The sequence below is a fragment of the Apostichopus japonicus genome, chromosome 13 (genome assembly GCF_037975245.1).
Source record: "Apostichopus japonicus isolate 1M-3 chromosome 13, ASM3797524v1, whole genome shotgun sequence".
Classification (NCBI taxonomy): Eukaryota; Metazoa; Echinodermata; class Holothuroidea; order Aspidochirotida; family Stichopodidae; genus Apostichopus; species Apostichopus japonicus.
Window position 1 is genome coordinate 20,375,138 of NC_092573.1, and position 19,581 is coordinate 20,394,718.

The window sequence follows — 19,581 nt, forward strand, 5'->3', positions numbered from 1 at the left end:
AGCAGTCCATTTGAGTCCGTCAGGGGGGGGGGGCATCCGCCCCTCTGACTGTATGGACGCTCCGCCACTAGGTGGTGCGTTTACTGAAGATGTGGACTACCTTTACATGAACTTCTTCCTGGTAAAACAATCTGTGAGCCTATAATTAAGAGATGGCTCAGAGGACAAAATGGAGCTATTTTGCAACCATATCCACAAATTTGTTTTGTGATCCTATTAATACACGCACCACACAAGGCAAATGGAGGGCTTGGGAGATATAACCTTTACGTTGCATGTGTAGAACAAACTAACCAAACCAGATTAATAACCTACTTACTCGTCCAAAACCACTATAATGAAAAGTTAATTATTGCTACTTTCTTTAATTTTTATAAACGTTTTTATTTTGGGAGGAAAAACTCTCACGAAATGAACTTTTTTAACCAAGTTTTGTGCTCTACAAAGTTGAACATGATATTCATTCGTCATGGCTGAATCCATTGACGAGAATCTCCTTTGGAAAGTGAAAAAAAAACAGAAGAAATAGAAAACAAAAGATAGATGTATGCTTGTGAGAGACTGTACTGTTTAATACGATATATTTTACAGTTAGAGATGATGTAAGGATTACAGTATTGCACACAATCTAACATCACCAACACAGCGGTTTTGGTTTGAAATAGCGTCATTTGCTTACAATTTATTACCGTAGGCGTTCAATCTGTAAGGTAACATAAAAAAAATACTTAATCGCAATGACGTCATATGATTCACTAATTGAAAGTATTCATCAATCTCGCAAATTAAGAGGTAGATTATTTTACATAAGATCTCAATCACTATACACCCAAATACATAATATAGGACTTCATTGAATATTCATGCAAACACAAAAGATTAGTGGTGACGTCATGCATATGTCAGGGAAGTTAAAGCAAGGAAGTACTGACAGAACGTCGCAAAGGAAGAAACAAAATGCAATTTCATCGTATCGTAAAAAAAGGTGTTAAAAAAATGTGATGCAGTAATTTTTTTATTTTAGGAAAATTCACTCTGGAAAAGATTTATCTAAACAAGAAAAATCACAACATATGACAAAAACAAAAAATGATCATTTCTCTTAATTCAGGACTATGGCCGTTTGTTAAAAGAAGAAAAAATTATGACATTTGCAGAATCCTGTTTAGTTGCATTGTTCGCGATTTTAATATCGAGATATTTAAATGAACTCAAAATTTAACGAAAGAAAGCACATGTTAGTTTGGATCACAAGCAGGAGCAACTGATGTTTTTTTTTTACCCTCTGTTAGATCTGCTAGAGAAACAAGCATTCAATGTGTCTCTCTTATGGGAGACCAACATAAAGGGGTAAAGCAATTTGTTATTACCTTGGCGTGAAATGTACATCCATCCAAATTCCGAACCCGAGTAAACCTTGAAATACATCTAGAGTTTTATAACTGAGGTTGAGTGGGTAGGGGGAGGGAGAAGGTAGTGATGAGTGGGTAATAAAATCTTGATGGAAATAATGCAACAAAATCTGTGATGTTTACTTAAAATAGGAATGTAAAATAAAGGCTCCTACAAGGTTTTTTTGTTAAAATTGATTTGTTTATGATAAGAGATGACTTTGGTTCACCGAGGTCCACTAATACTGATTTAAGAATAAAAGTAGATCATACTTAGCACAAATCCCAGGGGTTTCATTAAGTATATGTAAAAGACGATGAAGAAAGTTTTCTATCGCTAAAAAACAGCAATAATACTTAGTGTTAAAAACACACGTAGGGTTGTAACTTCGGCCCGGATTAAGTGGTTTGTAGACAGAGAGACAGAACAACCTGCTCTCTTTGTGTATATCAAGGACAAATTTAACCGGTTTACATATTTCCTTCTACTACATTCAATCTTGTACGAGCATTCAAATTCAATAGTTACATTGTATTTGTACAAGTAGGTTTCCCATTGATATGAGTACAAGTATGAGTACACGGCTCTAAACGCGAGTACTGTTACTTCATCTTGCACTTGTAACCCGCCAAACTGGAATTCCAAAATACTCTTAGTACAAGTACAACAGCAGTGAGTACCAGTACAATGGCATTGAGTACAAATACAACAGGATGAGTACCAGTACAACAGCATTGAATACGAGTACAACAGTACCAGTACAACAGCATGAGTACCCGAGTACGAGAACAACAGCATTGAGTACCAGTACAACAGCATAAGAGTACAACAGCATTGAGTACCAGTACAACAGTATTGAGTACCAGTACAACAGCATGAGTACCAGTACAACAGCATGCATACAACAGTATTTAGTACCAGTGCAACAGCATTGAGTACCAGTACAACAGCATTGAGTACCAGTACAACAGCATTGAGTACCAGTACAACAGCATTGACTTCGAGTACAACAGCATTGAATATCAGTACAACAGCATGAGTACAAGTACTACAGTATGAATACCAGTAAACAGCATGAGTACAAGTAGATTTGCCATTTGATATGAGTACCAGTATGTGTACACAGCTCTAAATGCTCAATGTAGGAGTATGAGTACCAATTCACGAGGGTGAGTACAAGTACAAATACAAGCAACTATCTTAGAATACGAGTCTGACTTTCTACGAGTCTAGTGAGTTTCTCCATTTTCTTCCCCCTCCCGCAGTTCCTCACCCTTACCCTTCCCCAATTCCTCACCCTTCTCCAGATCATCACCATTCTCCAGTTCCTCACCCTTCTCCAGTTCCTCACCCTTCCCCAGTACCTCACCCTTCCCCAGTTCCTCACCCTTTCACACACTAAACCTTACCAAATATTTGACAATTAAACAGAACAAATAATGTGACCAAACTAAACTGCAATCTAATTTTAATATCTAATCATAGGCATGATTACAAACTTCCGTCCTTACCAATGTTTGTATTTGCCTTAAGTTTAAATATATGTTTTACAAAAAGTTGATTATATGGGCATGTGCTTGCTTGCTGTACAAGTTTCATTTCAAACTAAATGAATGTGCTCAAAATTGTACATAATGTGTAACAAAAATAACAAGGTTTTTTTTTTTATTGTTTTCTTTGTAAAAATAACGGCTTAAAAATGAAACACCCTGAATAAAAAGTCATAGTTACAATTGACTAGCACCACAGTTGGCAAAAAAACCCAAAAAAAACAAACAAACAGATAATAAAACAATCATATAAAAACATTTCAAAAAATGGATCGGAAAAAATCATACTCGGAATGCCCCCCCAGAATGACCAATGTGACAATTTTCTGGACGATATTTATTACGTCTGAAAATAATCACATCTAATTGGAAAAAACGTTTATAAGTAAAACAATCCTTTAGAGTACCGCAAACATGCATTGGTTATAAAGGATGTGAATCATTTCCATATTTCCAAATTGCGGAAATCCATTTTCAAACACGGTAACGGTATAATAGGATCTCGAGAAAACAACTGATCCCTCCCTTTTAGAAGGACTGGAATAGTTTTGCCAGACGACTGCATGGTGGATGTTTTCTCTCGATTGATGCTTTCGCGTGACGGCTAAATGCCAGGTACCTATGGAGTGATAAAGTAACATTATTTGTCAAAATTATCGGCACCAAAACATTAACCAACAAATAATTTACACAAAATTTACAAAAAAAAGTAACATACCTGATAGGGTAAAGGGAATTACTGTCGATATGTACCTCTTGGGGTTTGTTTACAATTTGCACGGATTTAACTGTTACCAAGGAAGTTGGGTGGTCAGATGGTAAATGGGTTACACTCTTGTCGTTCACAGACTGTTTAGAGGTGATACCAGCACCAGGAATGACACTAAAAATTGCCATCTTTTCCATCTTAATTCTCTCAATATTCATGAATAAGAAACATATTTCCCTCTTGCCACCTCCCCCCCCCCTAATCCCAGGCCCCCAGGACTTTAGACAGCATGAAGAAATGATCCAATATCAACTCATCTCAACAAAAAAAGGAAAAAACAATTGGTTTAGGAGCTGACAACTTACAACCAAACCAGGAAAAATAAAGAAAACTCATACTTTTCATACCAAAGTTTAGAAGACAACAGAGACAAGCAGAATAGAGAGAATTGAAGTGATTTACCTCCATCAGTGGAAGCTTACTGGTTTGCTCTTGTATTTCTCTTGGACGTATCCCGAGAACCGGCGCAAAAATTTGGGATATTCCCTCTTGTACACGGTCCTTAACACTGACGCGGGTGCCCATCCGCCTGGATTTACTGTTGAGAACAAGATAGGAAGGATAGCAATTTTTTAAATTCATTTATACCAGCGATGATATTTGGTGGGATTCTTTGTTGCCAGGCAGAATAAGACTAACATTGACGGGGAAAATATTATGAAAACTAGAGCACCAATGGTGCAGAATCGAGCTCAAAAATGTAGGGCCCACAAAACTTTATGGCCCACCAAATTTCAGGCCATTTTTCAGATTCCACCAATTTTTTTGGGCCTATGAGGCCGAACAATTTAGGTTCAGAGACAAATTTATACCCCTAGTTCAAAACGGCGATAACCCCCCCTCCCCTCCCCCCTCCGTTAGCAGAATCCTGGCCACACCACTGGCGATAATTCCTATTTTCCCCCTTTCAGTCCTATTTTACCCACTCTCTCAAACAATACCACTGACCTACCCTATTAAACTTTCTCCCCTCTACCTGAGCAGAAATAACTTCACAAGCACTCCTTCCCAAAATTTTGGCTGGCTGCCTACATACCTCAGGCTCAAAGACTTTTAAGCATCGGCAAGTGCTGATTGGCTATAGGGCTCTCATGCTCACAGTTCAACAGTTAATAACAACTCCCAATCCTGCTTTAATTCCACTAACAGTCTCTACGGAGCTTAACCACAAATGTAAACAAACACTGCAGAGACTGGTAGATAAATTAAAGGAGCTTAGGAAAAATGTGAAGGCTCAGATTTTTTTAAACAATGGGGATTAATTGTAATTAATTAACTTTTGACCCAAAATTTTTAGGCATCACCTTATTCATAAACAATCCAACAATCATCAGTTCAACTTTGAATATGATCCATCAAAATCTTGAGGAGATTGAGATATTTGAAAATATTACAAAGAATGACCCCCGATGACCCCCTAAATGACATTTGACCTCAATTTTCCGAACACCACTCATAACCCTCATCCCGAGGAACGTTGTGACCAAGTTTCATTATAACTGGCCATACACTGTATGAACAGAAGCAATTTGAGAATATAGGGATGGGGCCCAGGCCACAAAAGACCCCTAGTTGATCTTTGATCTCAAATTCATGAACACCCTGAAGATAAAACTTCCATAGTACTATCGTGACAAACCCTCAACATTGTACCATGGAATCTGTAGGAGAAGAAGCATTTTGCGTATTTCCACAAAATGGCCCATTACGGCCCACAGGTGACCTTTGACCCCAAATTTCGGACCATATCTGATGGCCCTATACCCAATGGTCCTTGTGTCCAAGTTTCATGAAATTCCATTAAACACTGTGCGAGTGGGAGCGGTTTTACCAATTGTTGACGGATAGAGTGATAGAATGATAGAGTGATAGACGCTGCACTGTAACACTAGCTCACACCAGCATGCTGGTATGAGCTAAAAACGATCTCAACATCTTGTTTCAATATCGAATTACAGTCAACTTTACCTAAATTATTTTTTCGATCCGTAAATTCATCTTGGCTGACATTCCTTAAAAGGTGTTTCTTTCCCTTCCCAAACCCTCCACTCCTCCTTCCCTGTTGCTTCCTATTGTAATACTGTTGTTAATTTATCCTTGAAATGTAACACATTTTAGGGCGTTTGCTTCCTAGGTATCAATGTTTCCTAATTTAGAAATTTCTTCTTTTCCTTTAAGTAATACTAGATAAATGATATCTACATCACAACAAAAAACATGAAAAGAAGATGAACTGCTATGATGACAATACTAAACCAAAATCTGATGTTCACAGATCTTGCATTCCTCAAATTTCAACACATTTACATGTCTCTCCCAATACAATATGCTTTTACACAAATTTGGTTTTGATGATAAATGGACTTTAGCCACCAGAATAGTCCTTTAAGTATTGCCTGATGGACATAGATGGTATAAATTCTTTTCCAAGTACCAAACTTAACATTGAGGGCTTTTTCTCGCAGAGACTAACAAATTATTCACTGCAAAAGAACACTGTTGTAACTAACACTGTACATTTATCTTGGGTGACACAAAAAAAAAAAAAAAAAAAAAAAAAAACACTTTACTCTGCTAACAACTTCCAAATAATGTCAATGTTACCACCAGAGAAAACCAGCAAGAAACAATTTCTTCAATATCAGCCGATACCATCGACTGACGACTCTGATTAGATCCAATTTTGCAATGTTTGTTTGACAGAACACATAAGAACAATGGGAGGGAGCAATGACTTCTTGATTGAGACCGGGCGTTCTTGTTCATCTTGTCTATGACGATAGTCAATGTACCTCCTGAAACAACCCAGACGATCTAATCGATTCACTGGCTGCTTTTCCAGCAGGAGTCATCTTTAAGGTACTGCTCATTGTCCTTCGCACCTTTACCGTGGGCACTCCTCATATCAATGAAAACTCCTGCGTCCCTACCAATGGCCCAGTTTTACCCTGGTTGTTCAAATAGAAGTCCCCCCCCCCTCCCCTCCTTGTCAATCACACTACTCGACTGCAATCCTACCGCAATAGTCCTTTCCATAAATTGGGCAAATTGCTACGCAAAATGGCCAAATTGCTATGCAAAATGGCCAAATTGCTATTCAAGGGCAAAGATGTTTTTTTACAGAGAATTTTATTACAGACAATATTCAGAGACTTCAAAGCTGCTACACAAAGTTTTTCTATGAGAAAGTTCGAATCATTTTGGCAAGCATAGAATCCAAGTTGAAGAAATTCCTTATTTTTTTAGTATTTCATGCTTTGTCTCGTGAAGCACTTTAAATCGTCGCTCTACTGACATATTTTATTCATAATAAAGATTTCTATTACTTTCACCGTTCTTATCATCGTTATGATTTATGATTCGGGAAACTGAACGAGACTGTCATTCTCACCGTGTGAAATGTAAAAGACTTTACAGAGTAGGTTATCCCTGGTGGCATCTTCTGGTTTGATGTCGGGAGGATCCAGAAACGTCTGGCACAGCATGCTGACGTTCAACTTGGCCCGGATACATTTTCCGGAGGTCTGCGGAGATACGACAATCAAATCAGGGTAATTTTGAATTGCTCCCTTCACTGGGAATGTTTACTATGAATGATTCTAAAATGTTTCTCAAGCTCAAACTCCTCAGACATTTTTTCATTTGATCTACTACCATCATTCAGTGACCTTCATGAGATTCTGGGGGTTAGAGTTAGGTTGTCACTCATCTAATCAACCCTTGTATTTGCCTTCTTACACTGTTACTAGTCTCTGTTAACCTCATCTGACAAAATTTGACTGTGCACACAACTTTACTATGCACAGATGGAGTACAATGATCTAAAAACAATAACTGTACGTGACAAGAAATAGGAAAACAGTAGCCTACAATAAACCTTGTAGAAACTTTTTTATGGTGCAAGTGACAATTATTTTCCAATTCCAGAAAACTCAAAAGCAACTTATTAAAACTTAGCAATTTTTTCCCTTCAAACTTAACAACACAGCTGCCCCCTCCTCCTTCCACTACCTCCAAAACTTCTTGCCTAATACCAAACTGTCTTGGAGAAAAGTAAAATAAGCATGATATTGTAAAAACAACACCCATGAAGAAATCTGGACTGCAAGTAATAGGGATGATGTGATAACGTACAGCTTTGGGATGGTCCACGGAAAAATTGCTACAGATCCAGTTATTGATGCTGGTGACGCCTTGCGAAGAGAGATCTAATTTACGAATGTGCGACGCAAAGCAGGTATCCCTCTGCACCGAAGGCCACAGCCGTTTCATCAGCTGATGTGATATCACGGTATCGGGTGATACGATCTCAAGGGTATGTGACGAATCCAATACGACTGTAAGATCAAGCAAAAAACAGAATTAACCAACTGAGACGAATGTTGAGTACAAACTTCAAAGTTGTAACACAGCAAATGATAGACAACGTAAGATGCTGTATCATTTGGAAAACTTTAGGGGTCTTTTATTAAAAAAATATGAGAAGAAGAGACAGAGTAGAAATATAATATTTGGGAGACATATCTTCAATATGGATAGTTTTCATGGATCATTGATTCCTCCAACCACAACCTATCACCACATGAAAATTTCACCATACGTGTTGAAAAACCAAATAAACGGAAGTGATTGTAAAAGTGTAAACCTGGGCTTGCGGTCAGAAGGACTGTAACTGTTACTAGCTCAAAACCTAATGCTATAAAAAATCTCTTCATTCAAAAACTTCAGTTGTGGCAACATAGATGTAAATTGGCAACAGTGCTAACTTCCTGCAAAAATGAGTATTCCAGCAGGCCGTGACTTTACACGGGGAACCAATGGTGAGCTTGTCACGGCATATTTCTGATACAGGCTTCCAGACGACTCATTTGCAACCGGTAGTCACCGTCTGCCCATTCTCTCGCACAGAGGAATAACGTTTGCACCTGTCTCTGTAATACTTACGATCCCATTCCATTCTGACTTTCACGTCCCAGAAAGAGAAACACATCTCGTAGGCCGAGACACCCTTGACCGTGTGGATGGCCTTGAGTGGATCAACAATGATGCCGTCTATTTCCTGCTCACTCTTGTAAACCTTTGACCGAAAAAAAAAATTAAAAAATATATAAATAAATAAGCTCAAGGTTAGCAAAATAATGTGTGGTTCTTTCAATTAAAATCTGGAAGTTAATGAGAATGGGAAAAAATGATTTGTAAGTCAAGTTTTGCGATCTCAAAATTCTCACATGCTTGAGATTATAACACGTTTACACAGTTTTCACATTTTTATAGTCTCTTTGGTTACTTTAATACTTTGACACTGGACACTTCACAAAAACCATATGAAAATACTAAACTGAAAATATGTAATCCGCAGGTTCGGTATAATGATCGTCAATTCAGAGAATATTGTGTTAAACAGGCAAGGTGCAAAGCCGAAGTTTGGAAAATCCTGCTTTCCGAGCTCAACGAAGACATTTTGTGGGAAGTTCAATTGTTCAAAAAGATGACCATAGTACAAAGCTACAAATCTGCTTAAAAAAGCTACAAATCTTACCTGTAGTTCTCCCTCTTGGTGTACCAAATCCCATTCTTTTTCAATATTCGTGAAAGCATACTTCACATTTTCATCGACTTTTTCTTGGCACTGTGAAGTGGGAAATATATGAAAGTAAATAAACAAAGAGGTCACTCACTTTGATGTTACCAGATACATTCATAAAACTTTATCAGAAAATGTAAAAAAATTTAAATCTTTTCACAGATGAACACTTTTTTTTATCAGGATATACATTTCTGCTACTCAGTGCAAAAACACTTACAGCACCTTTTTTTTTCTATTTTTTAAACAATCACCTCTCACCACCAGAACAAAATCCTTTTTTTTTTCATTTTTTTTTTCATTATCAAGACAATAAAAGGGTATGGCCTTTGATGATGCCCCCAAACGTGAGATCGTTTTAAGCCAATTAGTCATGCGAGAAATGAGAAAACGGATGAAATAGGAATTGCAAGCATCCGGATGAAATCTAAAATCAATATTTCTACCACTGTTTTGGAGTTATTAAAAATGGAAGCTATGACATTTTGCACCAAAGCGTAAAATGGAATGAAATGATATTGTCATCTGACAGCAGCACCTCTTTTCCTTTTTTTTTATCAGGTAACCATGGGGTAAACTATTTTCCTTTCATAACAAAGTCCTTTGAGATGAGTCTGTTGACATAACATTACCTATTTGTGTACTTGAAGAACTGAAATTTCAATTCCAAATCACTAAAGCTGTCAGCACCACCCCTTCCCTCCTCCCACCTTTATGGCTTGGATCACAAAGTGAATGAACTTGCTACTTAGGAACAACCAAGTTATTGTAATCTGTCAGATCTTTATGTAGGACCAATGAGGTGTTAATAATATAAGGTGACAATACTTTCTTCAGGAAAATCTGTGACATGTTATTGACATTGATCCTACCTGCTGCCACCCAGCCCCCCCCCCCACCCCTGCCCATACTGTCATTAAGGGGTTATTCCCTGAACTGTATGTTTAATGGTTTTTCCAGGTGGTTCTATGTTTCAAGGTTGTTGATCAAATGTCCAAGTTAAGAACACCTCATTCAGAAACAAGTATTTAGTCTAAGACAAACAATTCAATGCCATGCAACCTTGAAGGTAACTGATAACCTCATTATTCATCTCTTAGTGCAACATGGCACTTTTCATATGAATTGGAAGCTGTAAAATTAGTCAATGATCTGATTTCCTTCATCTTCATGTCGTGAAGAAACTTTGCATATGTTCTTGTAAAAAATCACAGCTTAGGCTAGGTTCAACAAGGGGCCTAACAGGTAAACGTGAAGTGAATTAATCAACAAAATATGATACTGGTGGGAACCAATGAGGGAACAAGAAATTTTCTGACAATCTGTTTTAAATAACCAAAATATTTTGGTGATTTGAGGAAATGAAAAGCTGGTGTGATGATTTATAGGAAGCATGCTGTAAATAGGTATGATCAAATCCTTCGAACCAGCTACACTGGTCAGAGAATGCTGACAGAGATCTCAAACACTGTGTCCTCGAGTATGTTCCCAACAGGCTTCCTTACTCACCATTTTCGATAACCTGTGCTCGCTGGGTGGAAAATCTGGAGATATGTAATTTGGTGTGTGTAGGGAGCCAGTTTCTTTCTATAAAGGTAAACAAAAAAAACAGAAAACAAAGTGCAAGCAAAAACTGAGCAGTGTTAATTTGTTTGCTTGTTCTTGATCCAGACATTGTCTTGTTTATGATGTGTTTGCTGAAATGTGTTTACTCGATTAATCTCGGTTTGCGTAAAAAATCCAACTTCCGATTCCAAAAGTTCTGAATCACAGCAATGTCTTTTTTAGTCTCCTTTCGCTTTTTTTTCTCTTCTGAAATATTTCCATAAATGGTCTCATATAACCGAACAAGCGTTTCCACTTCGGGTTTTGGTTTATCTTGTTAAACAAAGGAAACGTAGTTTTCATTTTATTTTGGGGGTGGCTCAGGGAAATGAGAATTTCTTTAAAAATACCCCAAAAATAATGAGATGTTGGGAGTACAGAAGAAGTTCCGAACTGATACTTTGATTGTTGTGTACGTTTGTTACGATGATTCGTGAAGGTGATTTGAAACATGATTCTGCTTTGTTAATCATGATTGGGGAACATCTAGATAGCTTATAGCTATGGTTACCATATTTCTGGACTTCCCAGGACACGGCCCTCTGATTTCATGATTTTATGTGAACGTCCAGGTTGATTCACAAAATTTAAAATAGCGTCCAGATTATTGGGTGGTTCTAAGTTCAGAGTTATTTGACCTACAGTGGCAAAATTTCTCGACTATGATTTAGCCATTTAGCTACTCCAATTTGAGTAGAGAAGGGCAAATTGTCGAACATAACAATCCGAAGACCGATCAGTCGATCTATTGGCATTTCATGGATTTGGATTTTGGCCACTCCCATTAGATTCAAATCTTGTACCATTTTAGGAACGTTACCCATCAATACAAATTTTTCCACAAAGCAGAGGAGGAACCCTTCAATTCCCCTACTCCCTACCCCCCCCCCAGCCCACTCCTGACTGCAATTTTCCTCCTCTCTCTTCAAATCAAAGATGGTAACCCTACGTATGATAGCTGTTGGTGTGCACAATGTAAAGCGAATATGTGAATACAAATGCATAAGTACTGATTGCATTGTTAGCTTGGTTTCTCTTGACTTTGTAAGATGCTGTTGTTATGCATTACAGCATGATACAGACCGAAATCTACATCCATGTATGATGTACCTAGGCCTAGCCTCATTTGCATTATAAAACTCAAGTGGTTAGGTAAGTAATGAGATGTAACTTGTCACATTTCTGGCGAGGGGACGATGTTTCATAGTACTCGCAGAGGGAAGAAGCACTTTGTTAACATGTGTGTTAATATGGCAGAGCAGTGCACAATAATGTTAGATATTATGTTATTTTTGTTAGCATTTTAACCATGTTAAATTTGTGTGAAATGTACTAAATAAGTGGAAACATGATACATGAAACCAAGCAGGCGAATCTGTGTGGTAGGAGACTTCATTCCAATATCTGTTTTAAATACAGCTGGTTGCCTTCAACAATAACATTCCTCTTCTAGCCAGTTTCAAGTTTTATTTTTCCAGCAATGTTCTGTGCATCTTCTATGAAGTATTTCTCCCAAAACCTTACCAGTTCACAACTGAAAGGTCATCAGCCCTGAATCTTACATGTAAAGAAGGCTAGGCTAAATACTGTTTGCTATGAAAGGGTAGTATGTCTGTTTTGTAAAAAAGCAAGTGCAACGCTTTCTCACTTTTAAACTGTCCTTTAAAATTTATGATGAAAATACTGCACAACTCAGTTCTGCAATCACTTGAAAATTATCTTCATAACATTTCGTACATATTAATTTGGTCGTACTACTGCGTTCATTTATCGCAGTAATCTGAATCAATTTTATTATCCAATGTTATACATCCACCAAACCATACTTGGCAATCTGTATTTAAAGCTCGCAACCTTGAAAATTTTCAATCACGCATTTAAAGAACGACACACTCTAATGTACTATAGGACTTAAATATCCATATTGCTTCACATTTCTTTGTTTTTCTACAATTTTGTTGTTTCATTCTTTTTTAATTTCCCATTCTTCCTGTTTGTTCTTCTTGTGGCCACTAAATTTGCTAAACAAACCATTTGTATTTTACCGTGTCTATCACATGCAGTGGAATTAATTAATCAATTAACTACTGTAACTTTATATACAATACACCTGCATTGAAATTGTGTAAGAAGCTAAACTTTGAATTGCATTTGAATATTCCATTGTATTTGACATTTAAACAAATTACGATACAAACACCCCCTAGCTACCCTTCGGGTTGGCAGTTCTCTTGGTGATACAAATACACAACGTTCACAGAGGGCTTGTTTTTTATGCCTTACCTGTCTGTTCCATTCTTCCTCTTGACTGTCGTTGATATCTAAGGCGGTTTCTATTGCATCAAAGAATTGGTCCTCATTTAACAAGCTGTGAGGACCCTCCTGCAGAAAACAAAATAAGGATGAGACGACATTCATTGGATGTTTTGCCAAATATGTTATCATCTTTGATCATGATGGCTGGCTTGCTAGACACTATTTAAAACTGAAATTAAACATGGAAAAAGACTATCTGTGCAATACCTCTACTCAGTCAAGAAATGATTCTGTCTAAGGTCGACGTAAACTTTGATATCAGTGGAGGGAGACAAGGACCTATTTCCAAGGTGTCATGACACCTACGTTTTATGACATTGTCAACTGAGGTTTAACGGTTCAAATAGTTCAGCCGCAGTTTTTAAAATCCATCATGTGTACCAAATTTCCTATCGACAGGATCCCAAAATAACTCATTTGGGATTTTGGTAACAGCTGAAATGAACATTTTAATCTGCACAGTGCTCAATATTCATACTACAGTTTGATCGCAATATGATTTGAAGTTTTACCACTTGCTGAAACATATTCACAGAGTGACAGAGGCTCGATATTAACACTACATGGAGTTTGATAGCAATGTGATTAAAAAGTTTTACCACTTGCTGAAACATATTCACAGAGCAAACGATCCCTGGGATCAGAGAGGATCATAAAAAATCAAGCATCCCTACCTCTTCTCGCCCAACAAAAAATATACTTGGAAGAGACTAACCTGAAAGTCTGGACCGCCCTCAAGAGCCTTCTTTTTGACTTCTTTAACAATGTTTTTGTAAGCCTCCATTGCTTTCCTCCTTTTATCTTGTTCCTGTTCCCCCAAACAAACAGAAAGAGAAATATGTTGAGATTTAAAAATAAGAGTACCCGTGACATTGTACTCAACAATAGTGACCTCAAAATTGACCTTTTACCGTAACATTGGCTTCAAATTCCTAAATAACTCACTTGAGCCATTTCTCAACAATCAATGTGAAACGTTTCCTCATTAGGGTAACCTGCTTACCACTGAACTTCGTTTGCGTAGACTAATAGCTCTTTGTTTATTTACACCTAAATGAGGTAACAACTAACTGGCACTAACAGGACTTACACTATTTGTCATACTAGTACAGTAAATCCATGAAGCAAATTTTAAAAATGGTGATTTAGTCCTACTGTACTAAAAGTTCTTTTAAAAAAACATATTTTTCCCTCTAATATACCACATTTCAAGAGCATGTGACGGACAAGGAAACATTAGCAGGGTGCCACCAACGGTAGGTAGGCAGACAAAATTATGGGATGAACACAACAATTTACAAAGAATAAGAAAATGCCAATAAGTTATGGAAAATAAAGTGAAGATTAAAATTTTCATCAGAATGTAGAAATGGGAAAGTAGATAAGTTGGGACACAAACTTCTCATATAATCCAAGTTCAAGATATTAAGTGACTTCTTGTGCAGACATTCCCAATTACACCCCCACCCCTCCAATAAAAAACATTTCTCAGGCACCCATCTCATATTGCACATTAAATTGAACAACAACATGACATTAATCAACTTGAATGCAATATATATATCTCCTCCGTTTGACTCTTGTAGATACACAGAAACTAAACAACAGTTTGGGAGACGTGGGATTAATTTTGAGCAATTTCTGCGAATCTGACCCTTTCCAATCGTTTCTTCCACTGTTCCTCTCTCTGTCTGATCAGATCGATGCAGTGTGATAGGTTCGTCAATATGCCCGCCGTTGTGGCCTTAAATGTCAGCGCTTCCCCTCGGAAGTCGATCCCCATGGTGGCCAGATCCAAATTGGGCTTCTCGGCTGAAGAAAAGAGAAAAAAAAAGAGACGGATGAAAGAGGAATTACTGAGACACTTTCACTAAAATGCAAATCGCTTTTAGTGTTCGACCGGTAGTGATTTAGGCGCACTAAAGTTTTGCCACTTGAAATCGGTCAATAAACTGATTGTGGAATGGGATATGTATTCTGTGACAATTCAAACTAATTCCAAACATTGTGACTTTGACTGATTTCAGACATTTTAATAAGGGAAGTAAACCGACATAGAGAACCAAAAATAAATTGTTGCATCTATAAATTCAGGTACAAAATAATTTCCGACTACTTTTCCTGCCAAGACATTCCAGGGAATGATTTAGTTTTTTCCATTTTGTGTAACAATTTTAAAGGCTCTGAGCTTTTTTTGTCTGTTATAAAATCTTTTGGTTCCTCAAAAAAATGAAAATTGCTATAAATCTTTGGACTCGTAGAGCGATTTGATTATTTTGCATACTGGATGAATTATTCTCTGCAATCCAAGTCACTCATCAAAGAATGGGAATGTTCTTGAGAAAGGGCAGCAACAGACAACAAGCGAAAATCTACTCAATCATACAGCACTGGAAACGGTGAATCAATCTTGTTTCCACCGCTATCAATTTATTTTTTCCAAGGGTCGGCTGCAGATAGTTTTGCCTTTGAGACCTGCACAAGTTTCATTGCCAAAATATACTTTGGTATTGGAGCCTTAAATCAGAGCTTGGATGACTGGACGGTAGTCTATGGTGAGACGAGGTAAGTTAGTAATCGTTACAAATGAATCACTCATTATTTTTGAAGAGAGACTGCTGGTTGGTTCCCATATGACCGCTCCCATCCTTCTTCCCTCACCCCTCGCTTTTTTCACCCCAATCGTTTAATAAGTACCCAAATCCGTGCAGCATATGTCATATGAAAACATACAAACAAGCACCCTCACATACTCATTTAATCGAATACATTACAAAACTTGCCATTCCCCCCCCCCCCCCGGCCCCATATTGCTGATAATAATCACCACAGCAAAGGGTTAAGCCCTTACTTTTACTGTTCTTGCGGTGGCTTTCAGGGCCGTTCAGAAGGAATGAATCTGCTTCGGGGGTGGGTGTAGTCCCTGCCAGGTTGTCAGTTTCACCAAATTCTTCTTCCGCTGGAAGGAAACAGAACAGGTGGAGGATTATATCATCACATGTTTTTTTCCAAGAAGGTAATTTCTCTTTAATATTCGAAATAGCACTCAACTGTTTGTACCAACGTCCATGCATTTCTCAACGGCAGTGCAATATGCGATTAAACAAGTTAAATTGTTACTTGTAGGGAGTCTATAAGATTACTTTTGATGAAAACAAAGAACCAGTGACTGTTGTTTTAACTGTTGTCCTATTAAAAACCACGCTGAATTTTCTTATTACATACTTGGATATATCTGTCTTCACTCCTCTGCATACCAAAACACTTCAAAACCTAAGAAGAAGAAGAAAGGGGAATTTGTCTTGAGTAGGAGTTTTACTCACAGCCGTCGTCCGACCACTTCAAAGGGTCTTCGTACTGCTCGGCACAGGTATCGAAGAACCCTTGAAGACTATCTACTTGTCGACACAAGATATCTCGGAATGTCTCCATTTCGGCCAACTTCTCATGCAGCCCTCTTCCTTTCTGCGATACAAAAGTACAAAATGTTAAAGGATAACTTTATATTGAGCTTCATTAGTGATGGATCCCATCTTAAATCTTGCTTTAGGGTTATTGGTAAAGAGTTGACCTCATCTTTACTCTTATGAAATCAATCTTCGATTACGAACCAAGAGACCTAAAGCTCCCTTCATGCATAAACGAAACATTGTGTTGAGAACGAATACTAACATTTTGCATCACAAAAAATGAAACATTAACGGTGAATACAACTCGGCGGACACTTGGCTCTTGATTTTCTATTGTGTACATTTTACAAGCTACTTATGAATCCATAAAAAACAAAAATATGAACGTGTTCTTACTTTGAAAGATGACGCTGATGTGGAGCTAGACCCTGACCTTAGAGACATCAAGGATCCATGCCTCCTCAGGCCTGAGGTATCACTATCTTCTGCATAAGACTTTTGTGCCTCCAGGGCATCAATCCATTTATGCCTCTCATCTGAGGTCCTTGTTCTGAGGTACCATACATATTCATTAACTGTGATGTCTAATCTCCTGTCATCAAACTGGTGTGCCTGTTTCGGTTCAAAATAAACAAAACAGTTGTTAAACAAAGGGCAGCAATTTAAGCTGTAGTTTGGGTTTGAAATGTAATTTTGTCCTATACAAGTTCACTATGAAAGTATTAAGTACTCCGGTTATTACTTCCATGTTTTTTACAATGTCATACACATAGTAATACTCAGATTTAGTTGGATTATTGAAATTTTACCCTGACAGAAGACTCTTGTAGTTAGATACCCCTTAAACTAATGTCTAAGAGTTCTATATACATGTTCATATCCACTAAGCTGCACCTACAGTAAGCCACAGTTCTTTAATCCAGTGAAGAAACTTTGTGGTAAAGTTTTACTGTTTCATGGCAAATCTTTCAAACTCGATGCCGGTTTTGCTGATTCCTAGCATAATTCTGCTGCACTAAATGTTGTTACTCCAAGGCTTTCAATTATTGAGATTAAATAATTGCTGCAAAAGAATGGCAATGCCTCAAAAATGGTACAGTAAGAAAGTCTGTACATTTGTCTCTACTTTATGCAAAAAATTAAGAAACATGTGTTACTGGGTTATCACAGATAAACTGTACTTTCTTACACTTTATTTTATAATGTTATTTAGTTTGCATTACTGTTTTTGTCCCATTAATATTGTCTCTGTAAAAGCAATAAACCCAAACTGAAATTTCATACCTATGTGTGATACCTTCAGATCTCCACAACATGCTAATGTACAAGGATAACTATAGATCAAAATTGCTCCCAAAACTTTTCAGATGAATTTCTTGACATTTGCATTCCAATTTGTATATTTTTCCAATTTGCATATTACTACCGACTAGACATATTACTAGTTGCATGTAAACGTAGGCCTAATGTGTATTAACAGTTAGCCTTAGAAGTTAGGCTAACGATAGTTTCAATGCACTGCATGCAACTCAGTGAGTTAGCTTAATTTAGTTTAGCGACCCAAGGATCAGGGAGCCTTACGGTAGCTTATTTGAGACCCTATCTGTGTTAGATCTTGGATGAACACCGGCTTATTTCAAAGCATTCTTTTTTCGATAAGCATTCAGAGGATAACGAGGCAGGGGTGTGAATTAGCCCCCATTCCTGCTCCCGGGACCGCCATTTAACGTCCCCATCCAACAAGAGTGTGCCCCAGCATCTGACCACTTTCTCAAATACTAAGGTAGACAAAGGCACCCCGTTTAACATCACTGCAGTGCAGCCATGACGACCAAATTTGTTTTGAAACCAAGTGAAAACACAAAAAAAAAACTGTTCCCAAGTTTACAAACCAGAATACGATAGCCACGGAAGACTCCGCACATCACCACTGCACTGCAGCGATTTTTGAAAGGTCAAGATAATCTGGCTCCTAGTCCTGGTTGAATTTTTATCCATGAACTTAAGGATTTTGAGGTGGACACTCTAGCCGCTGAACCACGCCTTTGCCTATAGAGATTCTAGCCTAAGTGCTCAATATGCTGATGTGGACATACATTGTGCACAGAATGGTTTGACCAGACTATGCTTTCCCCAGGTTCTGAATTATGATCAAGTTGTTGCCTCACATAAGCCCAGGCCTAAGTTAAATGATAGAATAGCCTTAGGCCTACGCCAGATTGCTTCAACGTTAGGCTGCATGGAGGGTGGTCAAGCTAAATTTGTAAAAGGGTCTCGTCTTGGATTTGCTAATATTATGTCCTTGTCAAATGACTTAGATATGATTTGAAAACTATGACAGTTCAGAATAACCTCAATTTCGGCCCTTGCTAGACTTATTGATCCTCTGCACCCCGAGGAAATGTCGTTTCTTGCTTTGAAGTACGATAGAGTCCCTTCTCGTAGCACCACCCATCTGTCTTGCCAACCGTGGAGGTAATTTGTCCACTTGCTGAGATTGTCTTCAAGTTCTGGAGTACCTTCAATTTCTTCATCATCGTCTAAGTCGTCATCATCCTCTTCATCCTCACTTACACTGCGATGGTAATCTGACATTTTCATGTCTAATTTCCTAGAGAGATTCTGGATTGTTTAGTCGATTTGTTTGTCCTAGGCTACACCCCAACTTAATACTACTATATGTTGTGTGTCAAGTGTAATGTATTCAAAAGCCTAACGTACTGTTAACGATAGCCTAGCTAACATTGGGAGGAAGTTTCGCGGAACTCGTGATCATGATATGACGTAATCTTCTTCTTCATTGTGGAATGCACACTGCGCAATAAATGGCATTTCTTCCCTACTCAATGAAGATTTGAGAGAAGGGTATGAGAAAGCTCTGCCAAGTAAGGATGGGTAGTAGGTTGAGGTCAAGGGGTACCAAAAATGTAATGTAATGGACGGGAAAAAGATGTG

At 37.8% G+C, this 19,581-nt stretch overlaps 1 protein-coding gene across 2 annotated transcripts; it reads right to left on the reverse strand.

Annotated features, from left to right (window-relative positions):
* Positions 1-548: 548 nt before the first annotated feature.
* Positions 549-19,330, reverse strand: LOC139978496 (ceramide transfer protein-like). 2 transcript variants are annotated; one of them, XM_071988777.1, is made up of 14 exons: positions 18,979-19,330; positions 17,023-17,238; positions 16,540-16,681; positions 16,068-16,175; positions 14,871-15,028; positions 13,932-14,024; positions 13,184-13,282; positions 10,805-10,882; positions 9,251-9,340; positions 8,656-8,788; positions 7,846-8,048; positions 7,103-7,235; positions 4,114-4,249; positions 549-3,561 (listed from the first exon to the last, which is right to left on the reverse strand). In XM_071988777.1, the coding sequence occupies exons 1-13, from the start codon at positions 19,225-19,227 to the stop codon at positions 4,119-4,121; spliced, it is 1,833 nt and encodes a 610-aa protein (XP_071844878.1). In that variant the 5' UTR covers positions 19,228-19,330; the 3' UTR covers positions 549-3,561; positions 4,114-4,118. The 2 variants fall into 2 exon arrangements, with proteins under 2 accessions (XP_071844878.1, XP_071844879.1); XM_071988778.1 differs by lacking the exon at positions 10,805-10,882.
* Between the last annotated feature and the right edge of the window lie 251 nt (positions 19,331-19,581).

Coding starts and splice junctions, on each gene's coding strand:
- LOC139978496 (XM_071988777.1), bottom strand. CDS start 19,227: ATGAAAATGTCAGATTACCATCGCAGTGTAAGTGAGGATGAAGAGGAT. Junction 8,789..9,250: donor ACCAAGAGGGAGAACTACAG/GTAAGATTTGTA, acceptor TTTCGGTCAAAG/GTTTACAAGAGTGAGCAGGA. Junction 4,250..7,102: donor AGTCTTTTACATTTCACACG/GTGAGAATGACA, acceptor TGTTCTCAACAG/TAAATCCAGGCGGATGGGCA.